Source organism: Pyrgilauda ruficollis, unplaced genomic scaffold (assembly GCF_017590135.1).
Source record: "Pyrgilauda ruficollis isolate IOZ18807 unplaced genomic scaffold, ASM1759013v1 scaffold115, whole genome shotgun sequence".
Taxonomy (NCBI): domain Eukaryota; kingdom Metazoa; phylum Chordata; class Aves; order Passeriformes; family Passeridae; genus Pyrgilauda; species Pyrgilauda ruficollis.
The window spans coordinates 1549177-1568448 of record NW_024509766.1 but is presented as its reverse complement, the minus strand read 5'-3'; the positions used below and the strand labels follow the sequence as shown (position 1 = coordinate 1568448).

General features: G+C 56.2%; 1 protein-coding gene across 1 annotated transcript; it reads right to left on the bottom strand.

Moving 5' to 3' along the window:
- Positions 1-1061: 1061 nt before the first annotated feature.
- LOC121360792 (calcium/calmodulin-dependent protein kinase type IV-like) lies at positions 1062-11627 on the bottom strand. The gene is made up of 11 exons (XM_041480876.1): positions 11530-11627; positions 8401-8479; positions 8045-8107; positions 4829-4911; positions 4679-4751; positions 4198-4288; positions 4032-4106; positions 3403-3478; positions 2626-2752; positions 1588-1858; positions 1062-1204 (listed from the first exon to the last, which is right to left on the bottom strand). The coding sequence occupies exons 1-11, from the start codon at positions 11625-11627 to the stop codon at positions 1062-1064; spliced, it is 1179 nt and encodes a 392-aa protein (XP_041336810.1).
- Positions 11628-19272: the final 7645 nt, after the last annotated feature.

The window sequence follows — 19272 nt, the reverse complement described above, 5'->3', positions numbered from 1 at the left end:
TGCTCTGACCTCACCCTCCTGACCCTGCTCTGTCTCCCTCAGGTCCATCACCGCTGCATCACCTTTGGCAAAACATCCAATTTTGGGGGTTTTTTTGCCCTTCCCACCCCAGCTGCTCAATCCTGCGCCCCCATCCTGGGGGAGTGAACCTCCTGTACAAATTTATTCCCTTCCAGGTGGGATTTTTACCCTGAACACACCCTGGCAGATCCCACCAGCTCTCTGCAATTCCCACATAGAATATGGCTTTTGCTGTCTGCTTACTTGCCCTCTATTAAAATCTGTAAATAGTCATCTTTTTTCCTGCCTTAAAAAAAAAAGAAAAATTCCTTTTCAAGTAGTTTGTCTGCCGATTTCATTAAAAAATAAAAATTAAGAAAGGTATAAGCTCACTGACCTCCCTCAGGGAACAGCAGTTACGTGGCAAAATCTCCCAATATTCAAATTCCTGTGTTAGAATTGTGTCAATCCTGACCTGGAACGCCAAGGGGAGGCTGGACCAGCATTCCCAGTCCGTGTGCACCCCACCACCACCAGCAGGGATCCACAGCAAAGCTGAAGGTGGGGAACACACCCAAAAAAACACAACCCAGGGCTCGGCTGCTGCCTGGGAATGACAAGGGAAGCACTGGCACGGGCTGTTCTCCAGAGAGGATCGAACATTTGGGGTCAAAGGCTCCTAAAACCCCTCCTAACACAGCAGCAACCCCACAGCTGGGTTGGTGACAGTGCTGGACATGCCACAGCTACGCCAGAAAAATTTAAAAAAAAACCCTTTAGGATTATTTACAAGAACCCCTTAAAGACAACTTGCTGCCTTTGCAGGGAAAGGTGGGAAAAATCCTCTTTGTGCCTGGTTTTTGGGGATTCTCCCAAGCCACAGCGGCCCGAACTGCTGCAGAGTGGGAAGAAAAGTCACCGCCTCGTCCCCTCAGCCGGCGGGCACAGACACAGGGACAGCGACCGGGGGCTGGCAGGACACGACACGAGGATGTCCCGAGCCCAGACCGGCTCTGGGGGATCTCGGGAGCGGCCAAGGCTGGGCGGTGTCACCGGGCCCGTTAACTGTCACAGCCAGCCCCTGGCACGGCCACCGGGGCCACGGTGGGGTGGTCACTCTGAAACACGGGGGGGTGGTCACTCTGGAACACGGGAGGGTGGTCACTCTGGAACACGGCGGGGTGGTCACTCTGGAACACGGCCACTGGGGCCACGGCAGGGTGGTCACTCGGGAATGCACTGAGGCCTGCGCTGAGGCCTGTGCTCCAACCTCCTGGAGCTCCAGCAGCCTCGGGGCTGGGATTGAGGGAATTTGGTGCCCAGCACACTCGGTGGGGGGAACCTTCCCCTAAATTCTATCCCAAAAATCCCCAAACTGTCCCTCGGGATCCAAGAGGCTGCTGGCAGCGTTCTGCCCTTCCAGGTGGCTGGGGACAGGTGTCCCCTCCCTGTGCTGTCCCCCAACAATCCCACCCCTAACTCCCGGAGCTCCGGCAGCCTCGGGGCCAGGATCGAGGGAATTTGGTGCCCAGCACCCTTGGGGGGAGGAACCTTTCCCTAAAATCCATCCCAAAAATCCCCTGGCACCGCTGCAAACTCCAAGATGGTGCTGGCAGCGTTCTGCCCTTCCCGGCCGTGGCTGGGGACAGTTGTCCCCTGGCTGTGCTGTCACACGTCCCCGACGGTGCCGGGGGTCCCCGCTGACCTTCAGTTTCCTCCTGGCGTTGAATTCCTGCAGTTTCCTCTGCGTGCTGTCCATGTGAGCGAATTTCGCCGCTTTCCCGGTGACCCAGGGGTGCTGCAGGGCCTGCTGAACCGTCAGCCTCTTCTGGGGATCCAAAACGATCAATTTTCTGACCTGAAAGCACCAAGTTTTGTCATTTCCAAGTAACTCGCGCTAAAAGAATAAATATTTATAATAAATATATAATATATATTATAATAAATCCTAGAATCGATCATAAGAATAAAGAATAAAGAAAGAAGCAAAATTAATCAGAAAATAAATCATAAAAAATAAGGAATAAATAAAGGAAATTAAAGAAAGCAAGAGTATGTCATAATAAATAAATAAATAATGAATTCACGTGGAAAAAGAAATCATTAATAGAAATGTGTGGGGAATAAATTAATTTAATTAGATAAATATATGTAGTAAATACGTGAAAATAAAATAATGAAATAAAAAAATGTGGTTAATAAATGAAAAGAAATAAACAAATGCAATAAATAGATAAAAATAAAATCATAAAATAAGTGAAACCAATAATGCAAATAATGATAAATAAATAAATGAAAATTTGTAATAAATAAATAAAAACTTACCATAAATACATAAACATATAATCATAAAGAATCAATCAATACTAAAATGTGATAAATAAATATAATTAAAAGAGTTAATAAATAAATGGATAAAATGAAATCATAAAATAAACAATCACCATGTTATAAATAAAGTAATTAATAAATAAAGGGATGAAAATGGAATCATAAACAAATATAAAATTCAATTTAAAAGAAAAGAAAATCAAGCATAAAATAAAATAAGAATTAAAAATAAAATAAAATAAATTAAAATAAATAAACATGACAGTTTCCCAGGCCCAGCTCTGCCTCACTCACCAGATCCTTGGCGTTGGGGGACACCTCGTCCCACCAGGGGGACACGAACTCGTAGTCACAGGTGAGGATGCGGCCGTACATGTACTGATCCCCCCGCGGGTCAAAGAAGGGCTCGAAGCCGCAGAGCCTGGGGGGACAGAGCCGTGGGACACGCTGCCACCAGCCCTGCCACCCCCCTGTCACTGTCACCTTCCCGAAAAATCCCTTCGCCAGGATTTCTTCTCCTGGGAAGCTGAGAAGCCTCAGAGAAAAAAATGAAACCAGTAATTATCTGATTGCTTCTGCTGCGTTTTGCTGCTTTGGAATGTTGTTTATCCGTTGTTTGATTAATTTCATGGAAATTGTTTTTATTTAATGACCGATCACAGCCAGCTGTGTCAGGAGTCTGGAGAAAGTTTTCATTCTCATTCTTGTTAAGCCTTCTGTCTGTATCCTTTCTCTATTCTTTAGTATAGTTTCAGTGTAGTATTTATTTATTTAATATAAAATAATAGAAAATAATATAAAATAATATAAAATTATAATATTAAAACAATATAAAATAATAATAGAAAATAATATAAAAATATTACAAAATTGTAATATTGAAACAATATAAAATAATAATAGAAAATAATATAATATATAATATGAAATAATTAATTAGCCTTCTAAAAACATAGACTCAATATACTCATTTCCTCCTTCGTCCTGGGGACCCTGGAAAATTCAACACCCCTGTGGCAGGGACAGAGGGGACAAAGCCACCCCGCTGTGTCCCCTGGCTGTGACACTCACAGGATGTAGGTGATGACACCCACGCTCCACATGTCCACCTCTGGTCCATAGGGACACCCGTGCAGGATTTCGGGGGCTGGAAGGAAAATTTGGGGGGTCAAACACACCCATGAGGGGGTTCCAGTGGAGAAAACCACCCCGGGCAGCTGCAGGTGGGGAGAAAAGGGAGAAATGGGGAGGAAAGGGGATAAATGGGGAGAAAAAGGGATAAATGGGGAGGAAAGGGGATAAATGAAATGTCCCCCCCTCCCTCTCACCCTAATTTTCCTTTCCCCTGAATGTCCCTCCCTCCCCAGTTTTCCTCTCCCCACAATGTCCCTCCCTCCCTCTCTACTTCCCAATTTTCCTCTCCCCAAAATGTCTCTCTCTCTCCCTCCCCAATTTTCCTCTTCCTAGATTGTCCCTCTTTCTCTCCCTCCCCTGTTTTCCTCTCCCCACAATGTCCCTCTCTCCCTCTACCCCAATTTTTGTCTCCCCACAATGTCTCTCTCTCCCTCCCCAATTTTCCTCTCCCCAGAACGCCTCTCCCTCCCTCTCTACTTCCCAATTTTCCTCTCCCAAAAATGTCCCTCTCACCCCAATTTTCCTCTCCCCAGGGGTCCCTCCCTCCCCGTTCCCCTCCGGCTCACCGCAGTACCCCGGTGTCCCACACACGGTTTTCATGGTGTCCTGCTCATCCACGATCTTGGAGAGCCCAAAGTCACCTTGCAGGGACACAAGGGGTGGCAGTGCCATCAGGGACAGGCACTGGGATCCCCTCCCGTGCCAGGACCCCCGGGCAGGTCCCCAACCCACCGATTTTGAGGGGGGCATCGGGGGACAGGTCGGCGTAGAGCAGGTTCTCCGGCTTCAGGTCCCGGTGCACGACCCCGTTCTGGTGCAAATACTGCAAAAAAGAGGAAAAGTGGGCTGTGAAAAGGAAGGGAACGGCCTCAGACAGAATTTGGGAGGTGGCAGCAGCGACCGGGGACCTGTCACAAACTTGGGACCAGCCACCACTGTGGTGGATCCGTTTCCAGTTGGGAGTTCCTGGTTTTTAAACCCTCCTGTTGCCATGGAAACTCTGGGATGCAGAGCGGCCCTGACCTTCCTCCTTCCTCTTCTTCATCCCCGCTAAGAGCAGATCCATCTTCTCCCAGTGGTGCCTTTGGAAGGCCAAGGGCGAGTGGACAAACAAGATGTTTGGGATGGGGGCAGCTCTGGGTGCCCCTCCCAGGGATATTTCTGCAGCCCCCCCAAGCCCCCCCTCACCGGGCTGTCCCCAGGGCCACGTTACCGAAACAGCCTCCAGGATCTGCTTGACCACGTGCGCCGCATCCCGCTCGCTGTAGAACCCCCTCTCCACGATCCTGTGGGCACACGGAGCCTTCAGCCCCCTCCATCCTCCTCCTCCTCGCAGGATCCACCCTCCAGATCCCATCTGTACCTGTCAAAGAGTTCTCCCCCCGTCACCAGCTCCAGCACCAGCGCGATCTCCGAGGGCGTCTCAAAAATCTCCTTCAGCTTGATCTGGAAAGGGTGACAGGAGGGATTTTGGGGTGTGGGGTGTGGGATGAGGGGTGTGGGGTGTGGGATATGAGATATGGGATGTGAGGTGCGGAATATGGGATGTGGGGGGTGGGATATGGGATATAAGATATGGGATATGAGATATGGGATGTGGGATATGGGATATGAGATATGGGATGTGAGGTGCGGAATATGGGATGTGGGGGGTGGGGTGTGAGATATGGGATGTGAGATGAGGGATGTGAGGTGTGGGATATGGGATGTGGGATATGAGATGTGAGGTGTGGAATATGGCACGTGGGGTGTGGGATGAGGAATGTGAAGTGTGGGAAAAAGGGATGTGGGATATGAGATATGGGATGTGAGATGTGGGGTGTGGGATATGGGATGTGGGGTGTGGGATGTGGGTTTTGGGTGCGTGGAATATGGGATATGGGATATGAGATATGGGATGTGATATATGGGATATGGGATGTGAAATATGGGATGTGAGGTGTGAGATATGAGATATGGGATGTGAGATATGGGGTGTGGGATACGAGATATGGGATCGGGGTGTGGAATATGGGATGTGAGATATGGGATATGGGACGTGGGGTGTGGGATATGGGATGTGAAGTGTGAGATGTGGGTTTTGGGTGCGTGGAATATGGGATATGGGATGTGAGATATGGGATGTGGGATACGAGATATGGGATATGAGATATGGGATGTGATATATGGGATATGGGATGTGAAATATGGGATGTGAGGTGTGAGATATGAGATATGGGATGTGAGATATGGGGTGTGGGATACGAGATATGGGATATGAGATATGGGATATGGGATATGGGATGTAGGATGTAGGATGAGGGATGTGGGATATGGGATATGGGATGCAGGAATGCATCCTGGCTGTGCTGGGAGGAGACTTTGGCCACCAGGGAGAGTGGAAAGGGTTATTCCAGGGCAAACATTTCCTTCCTCTGTTTGTTTGGTTTTTCCCCACTCTTGATTTGTTTTCACCTGAATTTTTTGAACTCTTTGCAGCAGCCCTGCTCACTTAACAGGGATTAAAGACGAATCTGGGAATGTGCAGAGCCCTGACCCTCTTCACATCTCCGAGCTTGTTTCTCAGAGGAGCTCCTTGAGAGCATTGGAATTTTGCAGCTCCATGGACACCTCGGAGCCTCCATCCAGCCCTGTGGTGTGGGAGTGACTCCAGCTGCATCCCACGGGATGGATCCTGATCCTGCACACCTGGGATGGGGTGAGGGAGAGCCAGACACACCCTGCAAGGTCACGGCCACTCTGGGGTCAAGGTTCTGGAAATGTCCCTTGGGCTGTTCTGCAGCAGAAGAGGCACCAAACCCGTGTTTTCCTCCTGACTTTTTGTGCTTTGGCTCCCACACGAGCCCTTTGTGCCTCCACAGCCCATCTAGAATTAACAATTCTCTCTCTTCAAGCGATGTCCAAATGCAATTTTTCCTTTTTTTTTTTTTTTTTACAAAAATGGAAACCCAAGAATTTCATGCTTCTTAAGACTTTTGTGACACTGCGAATTTCATGGGGCTTTAATCATTCCCTTCCCAGGCTGGGTGACAAGCCATGATCCCCTGCGGGGTGAGAGACACTATGTGGCAGCTTATTGCATTATAATAATACACGGAGCACTATAATTTTCCTATTAACTTCAAAAGTTTACAATCCTATTATCAGCTGCTGCCGAGGTCGGTGCCGCACGATAGCGGCGCCGGCGTCAATAATGGAGCAGAGCAGCTCCTCTTCAAACATCACTTGAACCTGGGATGAGCAGAACCCCACGGAAACCTCAGGGATTTAAATATTCCAACGGGCTGGATCCTCCTCTGTGGCTCTGAGGAGCTGCTGCCTGGAGAGGGGAGGGAGGAAATTGGATTTTCTGTGCTGTTCTTGATAACACATCAGAGAGGAGCCTCTTCCCATCCACCTGGGCTGCTCCAAGTGTGTGATTCCCATCCTGGCTCTCATCCCTGCATCTGCCCAGATGTCCTGGGATGGGGGAGATGTCTCCATGGAAGAGGCTGAAGCACCAAATTGCCCTGAAACACCCCAAAATGGGCCCAAGCCGAGCTGGCTGAGAGGTTTAGAGACAACCTGTCCCCAGTGCTTTGACCTCTTTATCTGTTTTCGGGATGTTTGGGATTTCTCTTGGCTTCATCTCTTGGAAGGAAAGTTCTGGGCTTCTCCAGAGAGCAAAGCTCTGAGGATGGGATGGGCTGGGAGCAGCCGTGCCCAGGGTTTGAGGGATGCTGCAGCCAAGGAAACGGCAAGAGAATGTCCCAGCGATGTCCTGACAATGTCCCAGTGATGTCCTGACAATGTCCCAGTGATGTCCCAACATGCTCCTGTTTGGATTGGGCTCAGGGCCTGTCCCAGCCCTCAGCCCCACAGCAGCTCCCAGGTGGCTTTTCCGTGTCATTTCCTTAACTCAGGTGTTCTCCATGATCCTTTTGCAGTTTCCCAGTGGAACCATGCAGTCGGGAATGAGCTTTTTTGGGACGTGGGGGGCACGGAGCCCCCCAGCCCCTGGCATTCCAGAGGGGCTGTGCTAGCCCTGGCTGGATTAGATCTGCTCCAGCCCCGCTCCTGTTATCCCTGGAGTGCTGAGCAGGCAGGACACAGCCCCAGCCCCACGGCCCTGGCCTCCCCTTTTATCTCTCCTGGCAGGATTCATTACAGACAGGCAATTTTCCGTGGGATTCATTTGATCTCCTCGATGGAAATTGCCTCCCTGGTGGAAATCTCAAGCCAGGCTGTGGGAAGGGGGAGGACAGGGGGGGGTCCTTAGCCTTGGATATCAGAGCTCAAAGGAGCTGCAAGGACCAGGAATTTCATGTGGCAGGGAGAGGGGAATCACCTGGATGCTGTCAGAGGGGCAGGGAGGGGACACGGGGGGCAGGAAGGGGACACGGGGGGCAGGAGGGGACACGGGGTGCAGGCAGGGTTTTCCATGGGGTGCTGCCTTCATCCCTGCACCAAGACAGGGTGAGGACAAGGACATTCCAGCCCTTCCCTCAGCACCAGGCTGAGTTAAGGGCAAACCCACCCCCAGCAGCCGTGGACCCGACCCAAAGGGAGGTGGCAGCTGTGTCACCAGGGTCCTACTCACGATGTTGGGGTGCGAGAGCCGCAGCAGGACCCCGATCTCCGTCCTCACGATCTTTTTGTCGATCTGGGAAGCAGAGCCCGTGCAGAGCTCGTGTCACCTGTGCTGCCACGCCTGCCTCTGGCTCCCCACCACGCAGAGACCCCCACATCACACCCAGCACAATTCCATGTCTGTCCCAGAGCTCTCCCCCGCCCCAAATCCCAGCGCTTTTGTCCATGTGGGACCCCCAGATTTTGGGAGCGATGCCCGGTGCCAGCCCCTCACCCATCCTGGTGCCAAGGGGCAGGGGAGGAGAGACCACCAGCCCTCCCCCCAGCTCCCTGCTGCTCCCCCTGCCCATCCCCAGCCCCACTCACCGTTTTCTTCAGGATCTTGGCAGCGTAGGGAGCTCCCGTGCCCTTCTCCTGGCAGCTGAACACCACCGAGGTGGCTCCCCTGGAGGGCAGGGGGGACGTGAGGCTGGCACAGAGCTGGGGGTCCCGCTCCCCCTGTGCCCCCCACCAGCACCTTTGGCAGTGCCAGGCCCTGGGAGCTCAGCGTGGATCCCACTCTTCATGGATCCTGCTCTCCATGGACCTCCCTCCTCCAGCATCCCCCCATTCCTGAATTCTCCTCCTGTACCCCTCCCCTTCCTGCACCCCCTCCCGCGTCCTTCCCGGCTTTCCCGGCTGAGGCTGTTTTAATTAAACCCGAGTTCTACAGGGGGTTTAAACCCTTAAGCGGCTTTCACGACGGGACGGAGCCGCCGTGTCCCCGCTCGCAGCGACAGCGACAGCCGGGGACAGCGACAGCGACACCTCCGGGGCCCCATCCCCGCCAGGTGAAACCGCCGCGGGTGACACGGGGACCCCGCGGCCGAGGGCGATCTCAGCTCCAGTTAATCGCGTTTCCTGAGCGCTGGACGGTGAAATCAGCCCAGCGCCCCCGGCCGTTCCGGGGCCCATTTGCAATTCCGTCTCCCTGCCCGGCAGATTAATTCCTGCCCCCGAGCAATCGGCCAAGTTTTACCCGCTTTGGCTCCGCCGCCTTCTGGGACGGAGCTCAGGCTGTGCCTGGAGCTGCCCGGCAAGATCAGATCCCCAAAACCACCGACTTTCACACCGAAACCTCCCCTGAGCCCACCAACACCCCGGCAGGGAGCCCCGGGGGCTCTCCTGGAAGAGGGATTTGTCTTCAAACCCAGAGGAGATTTTGCAACTCATCCGGCTGAAGTTGGGAACGGCGTTCCCATGGCAACGGCAGCGCCGGGTACCAGCGTGGTCCGGGATGCTGCGGGATCCACGAGCCCCAGCCCCGCCCAGATCCAAAACATTTCCTCCCTTTTGCCAAACATTCTCCACGAAACTTCAGTTTACAGATAAAAAGCGATTTGGAAACGAATTGTTACAGCTGGGAGGGGAAGGGCGGCCACCACCTGCTCCAGCTCAGGAAAAAGGGCAAAAAGCTGCAATTTGACCCCAAAATGGCATCGCTGCCGCTGCGACCGCCACAACAGCGCCCTTCCAGTGGGAGAAGCCACGAGACTATAGCTGGAATTTCCCAGCTGGGCTGGTCACGGGGCAGGACCCTCCACCCCCTGTCCACAGCTGAATCCCAGCCGGGATCTGTCGCCTCTCACCCTCCCTCTACATTTTTCCGCACGGACAATTCCCAGCCTGATTCCCGCCGCTAACGAGATCATTTAGGAGCGCTCGGCTCGGCGTTTAGGAGGACTCGGGGTGGCTCCTGTGCCCGCTGTGCCCGTGGCGCTGCCCCTCACGCGTCCCCAATTAGGGCAGCGCTGCCGGAATTCGCCACGCCTCGGCCCCCGGCCCCCGCAGCCGCCGCTCAAGGCCTCAAATAAATATCCCCAATCAGCCTTGCCTGCGACGGGAGATAATTGCATTTGCTTTCCAGATGAACTGGAAAATGTCGAACGATGGGGTTTGCTGAGAGCCTGGAATGTGTGGCCGGTGTGAGAGCCGGGAGCAGCCCCAGGCTGGGTCCTCCCCGCTGTCCCCTCATCCCTACACGGTTCCCTCCATCCCTCTCCTGCTCCCCGGGGATTCCCAGCCGGAGCTGGGTCCAGACTTGCCAGGAGAGGCTCTAAGGGAGAGCTGTGCATGGGGAGTGGGCTCCCAGCAGCCCAAATCCCACCCAGATCCCAACGCGCCGTGAGCGGGTGGCTCCGGGACTGAAACCAGTTTGATTTAAGTCTGGTGCTGAAACTGGATGGATGGATGGATGGATGGATGGATGGATGGATGGATGGATTCCAGGGGCTCCAGGCCTGTCCTCCTGTCCTACATCCCTCTGTGCAGGGCTGGGTGCTGCCAAACCCTGGGCTGATGTGACCACACCTTGATACAAACCCTTAAATTCCTGCTTTCACCAAAACTGCTGCTTTGCAGGATTCTCTGAGGATGGAAACCCGGAGGCAGCTGGGGCTGGTCCAGCCTGAACCACCAAATCCCCCTGTTCAGAGCCAGGGTTCCGAGGCAGAGCTGCCTCCCCCCCTGGCACAGCCCAGAGCCCCCACAAACGGGATCATCAGCCTTGCCAGCACGGCCTCCTGGCACCCCCTGGCACCCCCTGCCCGAGGGGCACCGGGATCACAGCCCTCAGATCGGCTCTCCAAGCCAAATCCAGAGCTGGGAATTCAGGCTCTGCAGAGGCTGGCACTGCCTGGCCTTTGCAGGGGGCTGCTGCAGGCAGGACCCTCATCACCCACCCCCAAAGCCTTGGGGTGCTCAGAAGAGAGATGAGTCTCCCCATGATGCCGTGGAATGAGGAATATCCATCTCCACAGCCCCAGGGACCCCCGTTCCAACCTGCAAACCCCCAGCCCCGAGTGCCCAGATGGCTCGGGAAAAACCAGCGCTCGGGATTATCGAGCGCCATGGAACCACAAATCCCCTTCCCACCCGGCACGCACGATGCTTTTTCCGAGATAATTCCCCCCGCTGTGGGATGTTTCCCCCCCTCCCGGCTTTTTCAGCCCCAGGGACCCCCGTTCCAACCTGCAAACCCCCAGTGAGCGCTGCCAGACCCTGGCTGCAGCATCACAGCACAGGCCAAGCGCCAGAGGGGAGGGTCTGTCACCATCCATCCCCTCATCCATCCTTCCACAGCCCTTCTGCATCCATCCTTCTCTCCTGCTTGTCCACCCCTTCCTGCATCCCTCCATTCTTCCATCCCTCCTCATCCATTCCTCCCACATCCATCCATCCCTTTTGTATCTGTCCCTCCCTTCCTGCATCCTTTCCTGCACCCCTTCACCCCCCATTCCCCTTCATCCCCCTCCCCCAAATCCCTCCACCTCCCCAATCCATCCCCTCTGTATTCCTCACCTCTCCCCACATCCCTCCATCCCTCCCTGCTTCCCTCCATCCCTCCTGCCTCCCTCCAACCCTCTCCCCACCCTGCCCCAACCAGGACCCGCTCCCAACTCCCGGGGGGCTCCTGCCCCTCCCAGCCCCTCCCTGTTCGCTCTCCCCGCCCGGTACCGTCCCAGCTCGGGGCCCACGATGTAGAAATCTTCCAGTGCCGCCTCCCGGTGGGATCCATCGATCCAGAAGTCGCTCTCGCTCTTGGAGGACGGCATGGTGGGCTGGGGGCTGCGAGCTGCCTCCAGCTGCTGGCAGGGGGAGACCCCGGCATGGATCGCCGCAGCCCCCCCGCCTTCCACCCCCCTCCCCCTTTTCCCACCCCATTCCCACCTGTCTGGGGTCCCCCCCGGCTTTGCAGAGTGGGCAGGCCGGGCACCCACGGACTGCTTTGCACCCCGATTATTCCTGCAGCCTCCCCCAACCCCCCCAGTCCTCCACACGCCCCCGGTAATTTTGGGGTGGGGTCGCGGCCCGGCACGTACCGTTACCTGCGGCGCCGCTCGCGTCCCCCCCGGCGCTGCCTCATCCCCGGCCGTGCCGAGGGTGGGCACGGGGGGTCCCGAGCCCGCGGGGCCGGTGCTGAGCCTACCCGCGGCCCCCCGGGCACCCCCGCTGCTCCCCAAAACGGGGCGTCACGGCTCAGCTGCTCGGGGGGCTCCACGGGGCTGGGAGGATGCAGGGATGGGAAGATGGAGGGACGCAGGGACACGGGGGTGGGAGGAGGACTCGGGAATGGAGCGCTGCAGGGACGGGAGGACGCCGGGCAGCACGGATGCAGCTGCCAGGATGGCGGGATGGGAGGATGCAGGGATGGGGGATACCGGGCAGCACCGGGAGGCGGGGATGAGAGGCTGCCGGGCCGCCGGGAAGCGGGAGCGCAGTGCTGCAGGGAGAGAGGAAGGTGGGGATGCGGGGCACCGGGACCCTCCCCGGCAGCATCACCGGCTCCGCCGCGCTCCCGCCTGGCTCGGCCGTGCCACCCCCCGGCCCGGCGCCGCCACTGCACCCCCCCGCCGCCCCCCGCTCCCCCGGGGCTACGCGCGGTGCTCGGGGAGTCCGGGCGGCCCCGACCCCGCGCCCGGCACCGGCAGGAGGCGGCCCCGCGGCGGGGGCACCGCGGCCGCTCCCCGGGAGCACCCGGAACCCCCCGGGTGCCGCGCCCCCCGTCCCGCCCCGCAGCCCGGGAACACCCGCACCCACCGGGGCCGGGCTGTGCCCCGCCGAGCGGCCGGAGCCCCCCGGTGCCGGGGGTCGCGGAGCGGCGGGGGCGCGGGCGCTGCCCGGAGCTGCCGCACGGTGACGCCGTCGCCCACCGGATGGGAACGGGGGGAGCGGGGGGGAGATGGGAGCGTGGGAGAGGATGGGGATGGGCTGAGATTGGGATTGGAGAGGGATTGAGTTACGGGCCTGGAGGGGGAATGGGCGGGGGATGGGGGGAATGGCGGTGGGAATGGCACTGGGAATGGTGGGAATGGCACTGGGAATGGTGGGAATAGCACTGGGAATGGCACTGGGAATGGCACTGGGAATGGCACTGGGAATGGTGGGAATGGCACTGGGAATGGGCTTGGAATGGCACTGGGAATGGTGGGAATAGCACTGGGAATTGCACTGGGAATGGTGGGAATGACACTGGGAATGGCACTGGGAATGGTGGGGCTGGGCTGGAGGAGGGGGATGAGCAGTGGAGGTGGAGGTGAGACGGGACCAGGCATTGGTGGGTTTAGGGTGGGATTGGGATTGGGGTGGGGCCTGGAACAGGGAATGGAGATGGGATGAGATAGGGCAGGGCTGGGACTGGGAATGGGATGGGAGTGAGGATGGGTTGGGTTGGGACGGGGCCAGGGATGAGATGGGAACGGGGATGGGATGGGAGTGGGGATAGGGCTGGGGTGAAACGTGGTTTAGGACTGGGGCCAGGAGCAGAATCAGAATGGACACGGGATAGAGAAGGAGATGGGATGGGGCCAGGGATGGGACTGGGCTGGGACTGTGGGTGGTGTTTGCATGGGGCCAGGGATGGGATGGGAGTGGGGATGGGATGGGAATGGGGATGGAATAGGCCCAGGAATGGGGTGGGAGTGAAGATAGGGCTGGGGTTTGTCTGGGAAAAGGATAGGAATGAGGCTGGAACGGGGCCAGGAACAGAGTGGGAGTGGGGATAGGGTTGGGGTGCTGTTGTCCCTGTGCCTGGGGCCACCCACGCTGTCAGGGAGCCCGTGGGGTGTTGTGTTCCCCATAGCAAGAGGAGCAGGAAATCCCTCCTGAGCATCCAAGGCAAGGAAACTGCAGATTTTTATGTTTTTCTATTAAGAATTGGAAATAGGGAGAGCATCCCATAGGACAGTGACTCTCCAGTGAGATGAGGGGTAGACAGGCCCTGAGGATGCTTCAGGACCCCCCAAATCCCTCAGCACAAAGAAGAGACCCCCCAAAAGGCCCCGCCACGAAGGTCTCACCAGCACAAAACATTCTCCTTGTCATGGGCTCCCCGAGTATTTATTAGAATATTTTATCATATCTGAGGGAGGCAAACTCAGCCCTGCTTGATCTCCTCCAGTTGCAACTCCCTTTTGAAAGGGATGTTCGTACAGGGAGTGACCTGCTCCATGAATAAATTGACTCTGCCTCCGTCTCTCCCTGTCCTGGAATGTTGTGGAGACAAGGGTGGGCTGGAGAGGCTGCTTTGCATAATTAATATTTATCACTCCATCCCGAACAAGCACAATCCCCCCCCGTTCATCCCCAAAGAGTGGGGGGCTGTGTTGGCAGAGGGGAGGCAGCTCTTTCCCTTTGGAAATCTCATCACTGGGCTCCTAACGAGGGGTCCAACCCCCCCTGGCACCCAGGGACACCCATGGGTGGGCACGGGATGGAGCACGGGATGGGGCACGGCGCTGGATCAGCCTGGACAGCAGGAAATGGGGATGGGAATGGGGCAGCCCCCGACCCCTGCACACCCCAGCACCCCAAAATCCCTGTTGAGGTGGTGGGTGCCCTTTGCAGCATCTGTCCCCTGCCAGGACACATTCCCAAGGTGCAGATCCAGCTGCTGGCAGCGGGAATTGTCCCATTCCCTGCCGGGTTTGTGGGACGCTGGGGTTGGATCTGCGCCTCCAGCCTTTTGTCTGCGGGAGAGGAATTAATTATTTTGTTCTCTCATTACCCTGGACTAAAAATCCATTTCTGAGCAGCATAAATTTAGGTGCCTGAAGTGGCTATTTTAACATCCCGGGAAACATTTCTCTCCCTCTCTCGCCCTTTTCCCAATCATTTCTGTCTCATTGGCAGCCATCGATGTTCCGGATGAAGCACAAGATGGAGGGACATTATCCAAACCCGGCAAACGGCCCTTCCTGGGTGGAAAATTGGATGGCCAGGCTGAAGCGGGGTCCCCACGGTCCCCCCCAACCCCCCAAACCCCCCTGCTGGGGGTCTGGGACAAATCCCAGCGCGGGCAGAGCGGAGTCTGAGAACGGCCCCGCGAGGGACCGGCTGCCGCCGTGTGCTGCTCAATTGTTTGGAACATAAAATGGAAATTAATACACGGGGTGACCCCCCCCGGCATCCCCCCTTCCCCCCAGCGCCGCTCGCCTCGTTAATTGAACGGCGCGAAGCAAATGAGGTCAGAGCTCACTTGAGCCAGACAAGGACACGGGAACACGCGCGGCTGCCGGCGAGGCAGGGCTGTACCTGCCCGTGTTTAGCATTCCTGCCGGGATCCGCTCATTAAAAACCTAAAAGGCGGCTTAAGCATCCCATTAGAGCCTCGCCGGGCTCTGGAGCCTTCCCTCGCAGTCACGTTTGCGGGGAGAGCGGCGTGGCAGCCGGGCACGGGGAGGGGGTTTGCGGCTCCTGCCCCGTCGCCGGCTCTTCGGGGGGCTTTGGGGGACTTTTCTTTGGGGAACTCTTCTGGGGGTCCCTGGAGATCCCAGGGGTGAAAGACGAGGGAGAGATGCTGAGGGTGAGAGGGGTGGGAGAGGTGCTGGAGGCCGGGATGCTGCTGGAGCATCCCAAAACTGGGTCAGGCTCCTGCTGCTGGGGACGCCCAGGGCCCCCCTGCCCCATCATCCCCTCTCTTTCCAAGGAGATCCCCTCAGCCAGGCTCCCACACCGTGCCTCAGTTTCCCCAGCTCTGGCAGGGCCTTGGCTGTGGGTGCTGACCCTTCCCATTTTCCAGGTGTCCCCAGGGATGTTCCCAGCACCGATTCCTGCTCTGGGGTCATTCCATGCAGGTGCTGCTCCAGCCCTCCGTGGCCGTGGATCACCAGGATTTTGGGAAGTGGCACACGAGGATCCTGTGGGACCCCTCCCAGTCTCCCCTCAGCCAGGACAACCCAAGGGGCTCCGTGCCAGGGCTGCGGGCACTGATCCCATGGGAGGCTCCGTTCCTGTGGCACCGGATGCTGCCACTGCTCCAGGGGACGGCTGGGGACACCACTCCTTGTGTCCCTTCCCAAACAGGACCCCAGCAAGTGGCAAGCACCCCGAGCCACCCCGGGGCTGCTCAGCGCCCCAGCCAGGAGCACCCAAACTTCAGGGCCTCTCTCAGGTGGCACCTGAGAGCCACCTTGTGCCACCTCCTCGGGGCTTTGGCTTCTCCATCCTCATCCCAAGAAGCCAACGCAGAGCCCACCCAGCATCTCCTCTTTCCAGAGGAAGCTCAGGCATCCAGCATTCCCTCTTTCCCAGCATCTCCCTGCATCCTCCTCCACTTCCTCCCTCTTCCCTTTCTCCCTCTATTTTTTTTAATTTTTTTTTTTTAAGACAAGAAATGAGTTGTCTTCCCGCAGATGTGACTAAAAGCACTCTGGAAATGTCAGCCACTGCTGGAAAGGGACCCAGATAACATTTAGCTTTAGGTAAGAGAGTAGATTTTCTCTGCACTAATTCATATTTATAAGCTCTCGTGTTCCCGGGGAGAGCGCGGCGCTGATGGCACTCGCTGATTGCCAGCGCGCGGAGCAGGGAATTGTTTTCATATCCGAGATTAAAGAGTGGTTTCTGCTCCCAGTGGCACCTGTGTATTTACACTGGTCATTCTCAATTCATTCTTATAAGATTAAGACTGGAAATGGGAAATGGTTATAAAGTGCTGAGCCCGGAGGGGTCGGGGGACGTGACGGGGACGGGGCAGAGCCCGGACCCTGCACCGGGAGCAGCTCGGTCCGAGGAGGGGCACGGGAGCTCTGCTCTCCCTGGGTGGGAAAAGTCCATCCAGAGGGAAATTCCTCATCCAGACCCTGTGGGATGGTCACTCTGAGTGACCCCAGCAGGGATGGGTGAGGATGTTTGGGATGGATGAGGATGGATGAGGACGGACGGCTGGAGCAATGTGGGCAGCGGGATGGACACAAGCTCACCGCAGATTAGCTGAGAGCTTTATTTCTATTAAGATTAGGTAAAAGATTTATTTCTATTAAGATTAGGTGAAAGATTTATTTCTATTATGACTCGGTGGAAGATTTATTTCTACTATTATTATTTTTCAACACATCCCGGGGTTTGTGTCAGCTGATTAAAAGCAAACAAGTAAAGCTCCTCTTCTCCGTGGTGGATCAAGGATTTGGGAACTTTTAGAGCTTTATTTAGTTTTTCTCTGTTTTATTTAATTTTTTTTTTTTTTAAATCATGTTTGCGAAGTGGCTGAGCAGCTCTGGAGAGAGTTGGAGCGTAAACATGGGGGGAAAGGAAAAAAAAAACCCGGGTTGTGTCAGGGATTGAGGGGTTGGAATTAGGGGGAGGAAGGGGCAAAAAAAAAGGGGGAGGAGGCGGTGGGGGATGCAGGAGGGGTTCGGGGTGGAAAGGGAAAAAGGCGAAAGGAGAAACAAGACAATGGCAGAAGGCACCCCGGGGACTTCCTGAGAGGTTTTAGAAATTCAAAATACGCCTTAGAGCCTCAAAGCTGTGTCAGTCACAGCCCCGGCGCAGGGATCACTAAGGCTGCGGCCAAACAATACCAGATTGTGTGAGGAAGGTGGGAAAATCGGGGGTCTCAGCGGCTCCCGCTCACACCAGCGGTTCCGCCCGTCAAGCACGCGTTCCACATGAATCAATTCTGGACAGAGCCGCGGCATAATCCCCGCCAGCCTCGCTATGACAACTTGAAGGAGAATTCGGCGGCTGAGTGACAGCAGACGGAGAACTGACAAGGCAAAAGGCCGCAGGACTTTCCTGCCCTTTTTTCCCGTTTTTTTCTCTTTTGTTTTTTTTTTCTTTTCCCTTTCATTCTCCTTTTCCCCCCACTCCCCATCCCAGTAACTTTTCCCGGGCGGCTCCTCGGGGCTCACACGTGTCCCTGTGCTGCTGTTGGGGGCAGAGGGGCTTTGCTCCCTCCGTGCAGCCCCTCTGCCCTTTCCCTGCTCCCGGGGACCCTTCCCACAGCGGGATGCTCGGTCACTTCTGCCACCCAGACGGTCACACAGGGCTGTGACCTCCAGCCAGGGTGTTGGTGACAGAGGACACGTGGCGCTGGCACCTGGCTGCAGCTTCAGCACAGGGTGGTGGGACCCCCAAACTGGGGGCTCACAGCATCCCCTGAGGGGCTGGAGGGGCAGGGGGAGCCTGGCAGAGCAGAGTGGCTCCCCCAGCCCAGCCAGTAAGGCTTTAATTACTCCAGGCTCATTATCAGAGAGGTGTAATGAGCCCTGTGGGTTTTCCAGTTAATCCTGGGCCGCCGTCACCCACGTGGGAGTGTTGGGGGTCACCTCCAAGGGGGTCCTGACCAATTCCACCCCTGACCCAGGGGACATTGGCAGCACCCACTGCATTGTGCCAGCAAAGCCACCAGTAGAGCCAGGGCTGGGCTGGGGGCTGGGGGGTCTTTGTGGGGAGGGGACCAGCACCCCTGAGCTGCTCCAAGCCAATATTTAAAGATTCCAGTGGTTAAAGCTGCTCCTCCATCCCCGCAGCTGAAGGAAGCACTAATCACCTCCCTGCGCCACCCCCCGCGCTCCCGCCTCGTTAGGTAAACGAGTGTATTATTAATAATCATATCAAGGATAAAAAGTGCTTTTGTCACCTTTGGATCCCGCTCCTTTCCGGGCTGCCCTGTTCCGGTTCCACATGCCTGCTCAGGGAGGAAGGAGGGAGAAAGGAAACTAATTAAAAATTGCCAGTGTCTTATGTCGGAGCGTTTGGGTGCGTTGGGTGGTGAAAGACGAGTGGCTTGTTGCAAGAAAATCAATTTTACAGTTACAGGAGCAGAATAAATAGAGGTGGTGCGTTAAGGCAGGAGGATGAGCAGCCTCTGAGGGCTCCAGCTCCGCAGGGATATGAAATGAGCCATCCCGGGATGCTCCTGGTGTCCCCACCCCATCCCGCCGCATCCCAGCTCCATCACCCGGCAGAAGGTTTTGCTCAGAGCTGGTGAAAAACCACCAAAAGAGCTCCTAAATTCAGGCTGGGCGCCACAGCCGGGGCAGAAATTAGGGAATTTTTTTCCCAATAAATGAAGAATTGGGTGCCAAAAGCCACCCGGAGCGTGGCTGTGAGGTGCACATGGACCTGGGGGGGGTCACCTCATCCCGACCCCGGGCAGCCCCGGCACGTCCCGGCTCCTGCTCGGAATCCATTCCCATCCCCGCCGCACGAGGCTCCATCTGTATTTTATTCCTCTCGCCTCTCCGCAGGCCTGTGGCTAAAATCTATTGGTTTCGTGCAGGATTTCATTGTCTTTTTGGGGTCAGGGAAACGGCGAAGCAGCCAATTCCCCTTGGCGGGGGGGTTAAACGCTGCTCTCCCCGAACAGCGATCCCGCGGGGGCCCCGATGCCTGGGAATGAGGGAGCAGCAGCCGGGGGTCCCCGACCAAAATGACTTTTATGCTAAAGAGGATTCGGGAGGTGGCTGGAGCCCCTGG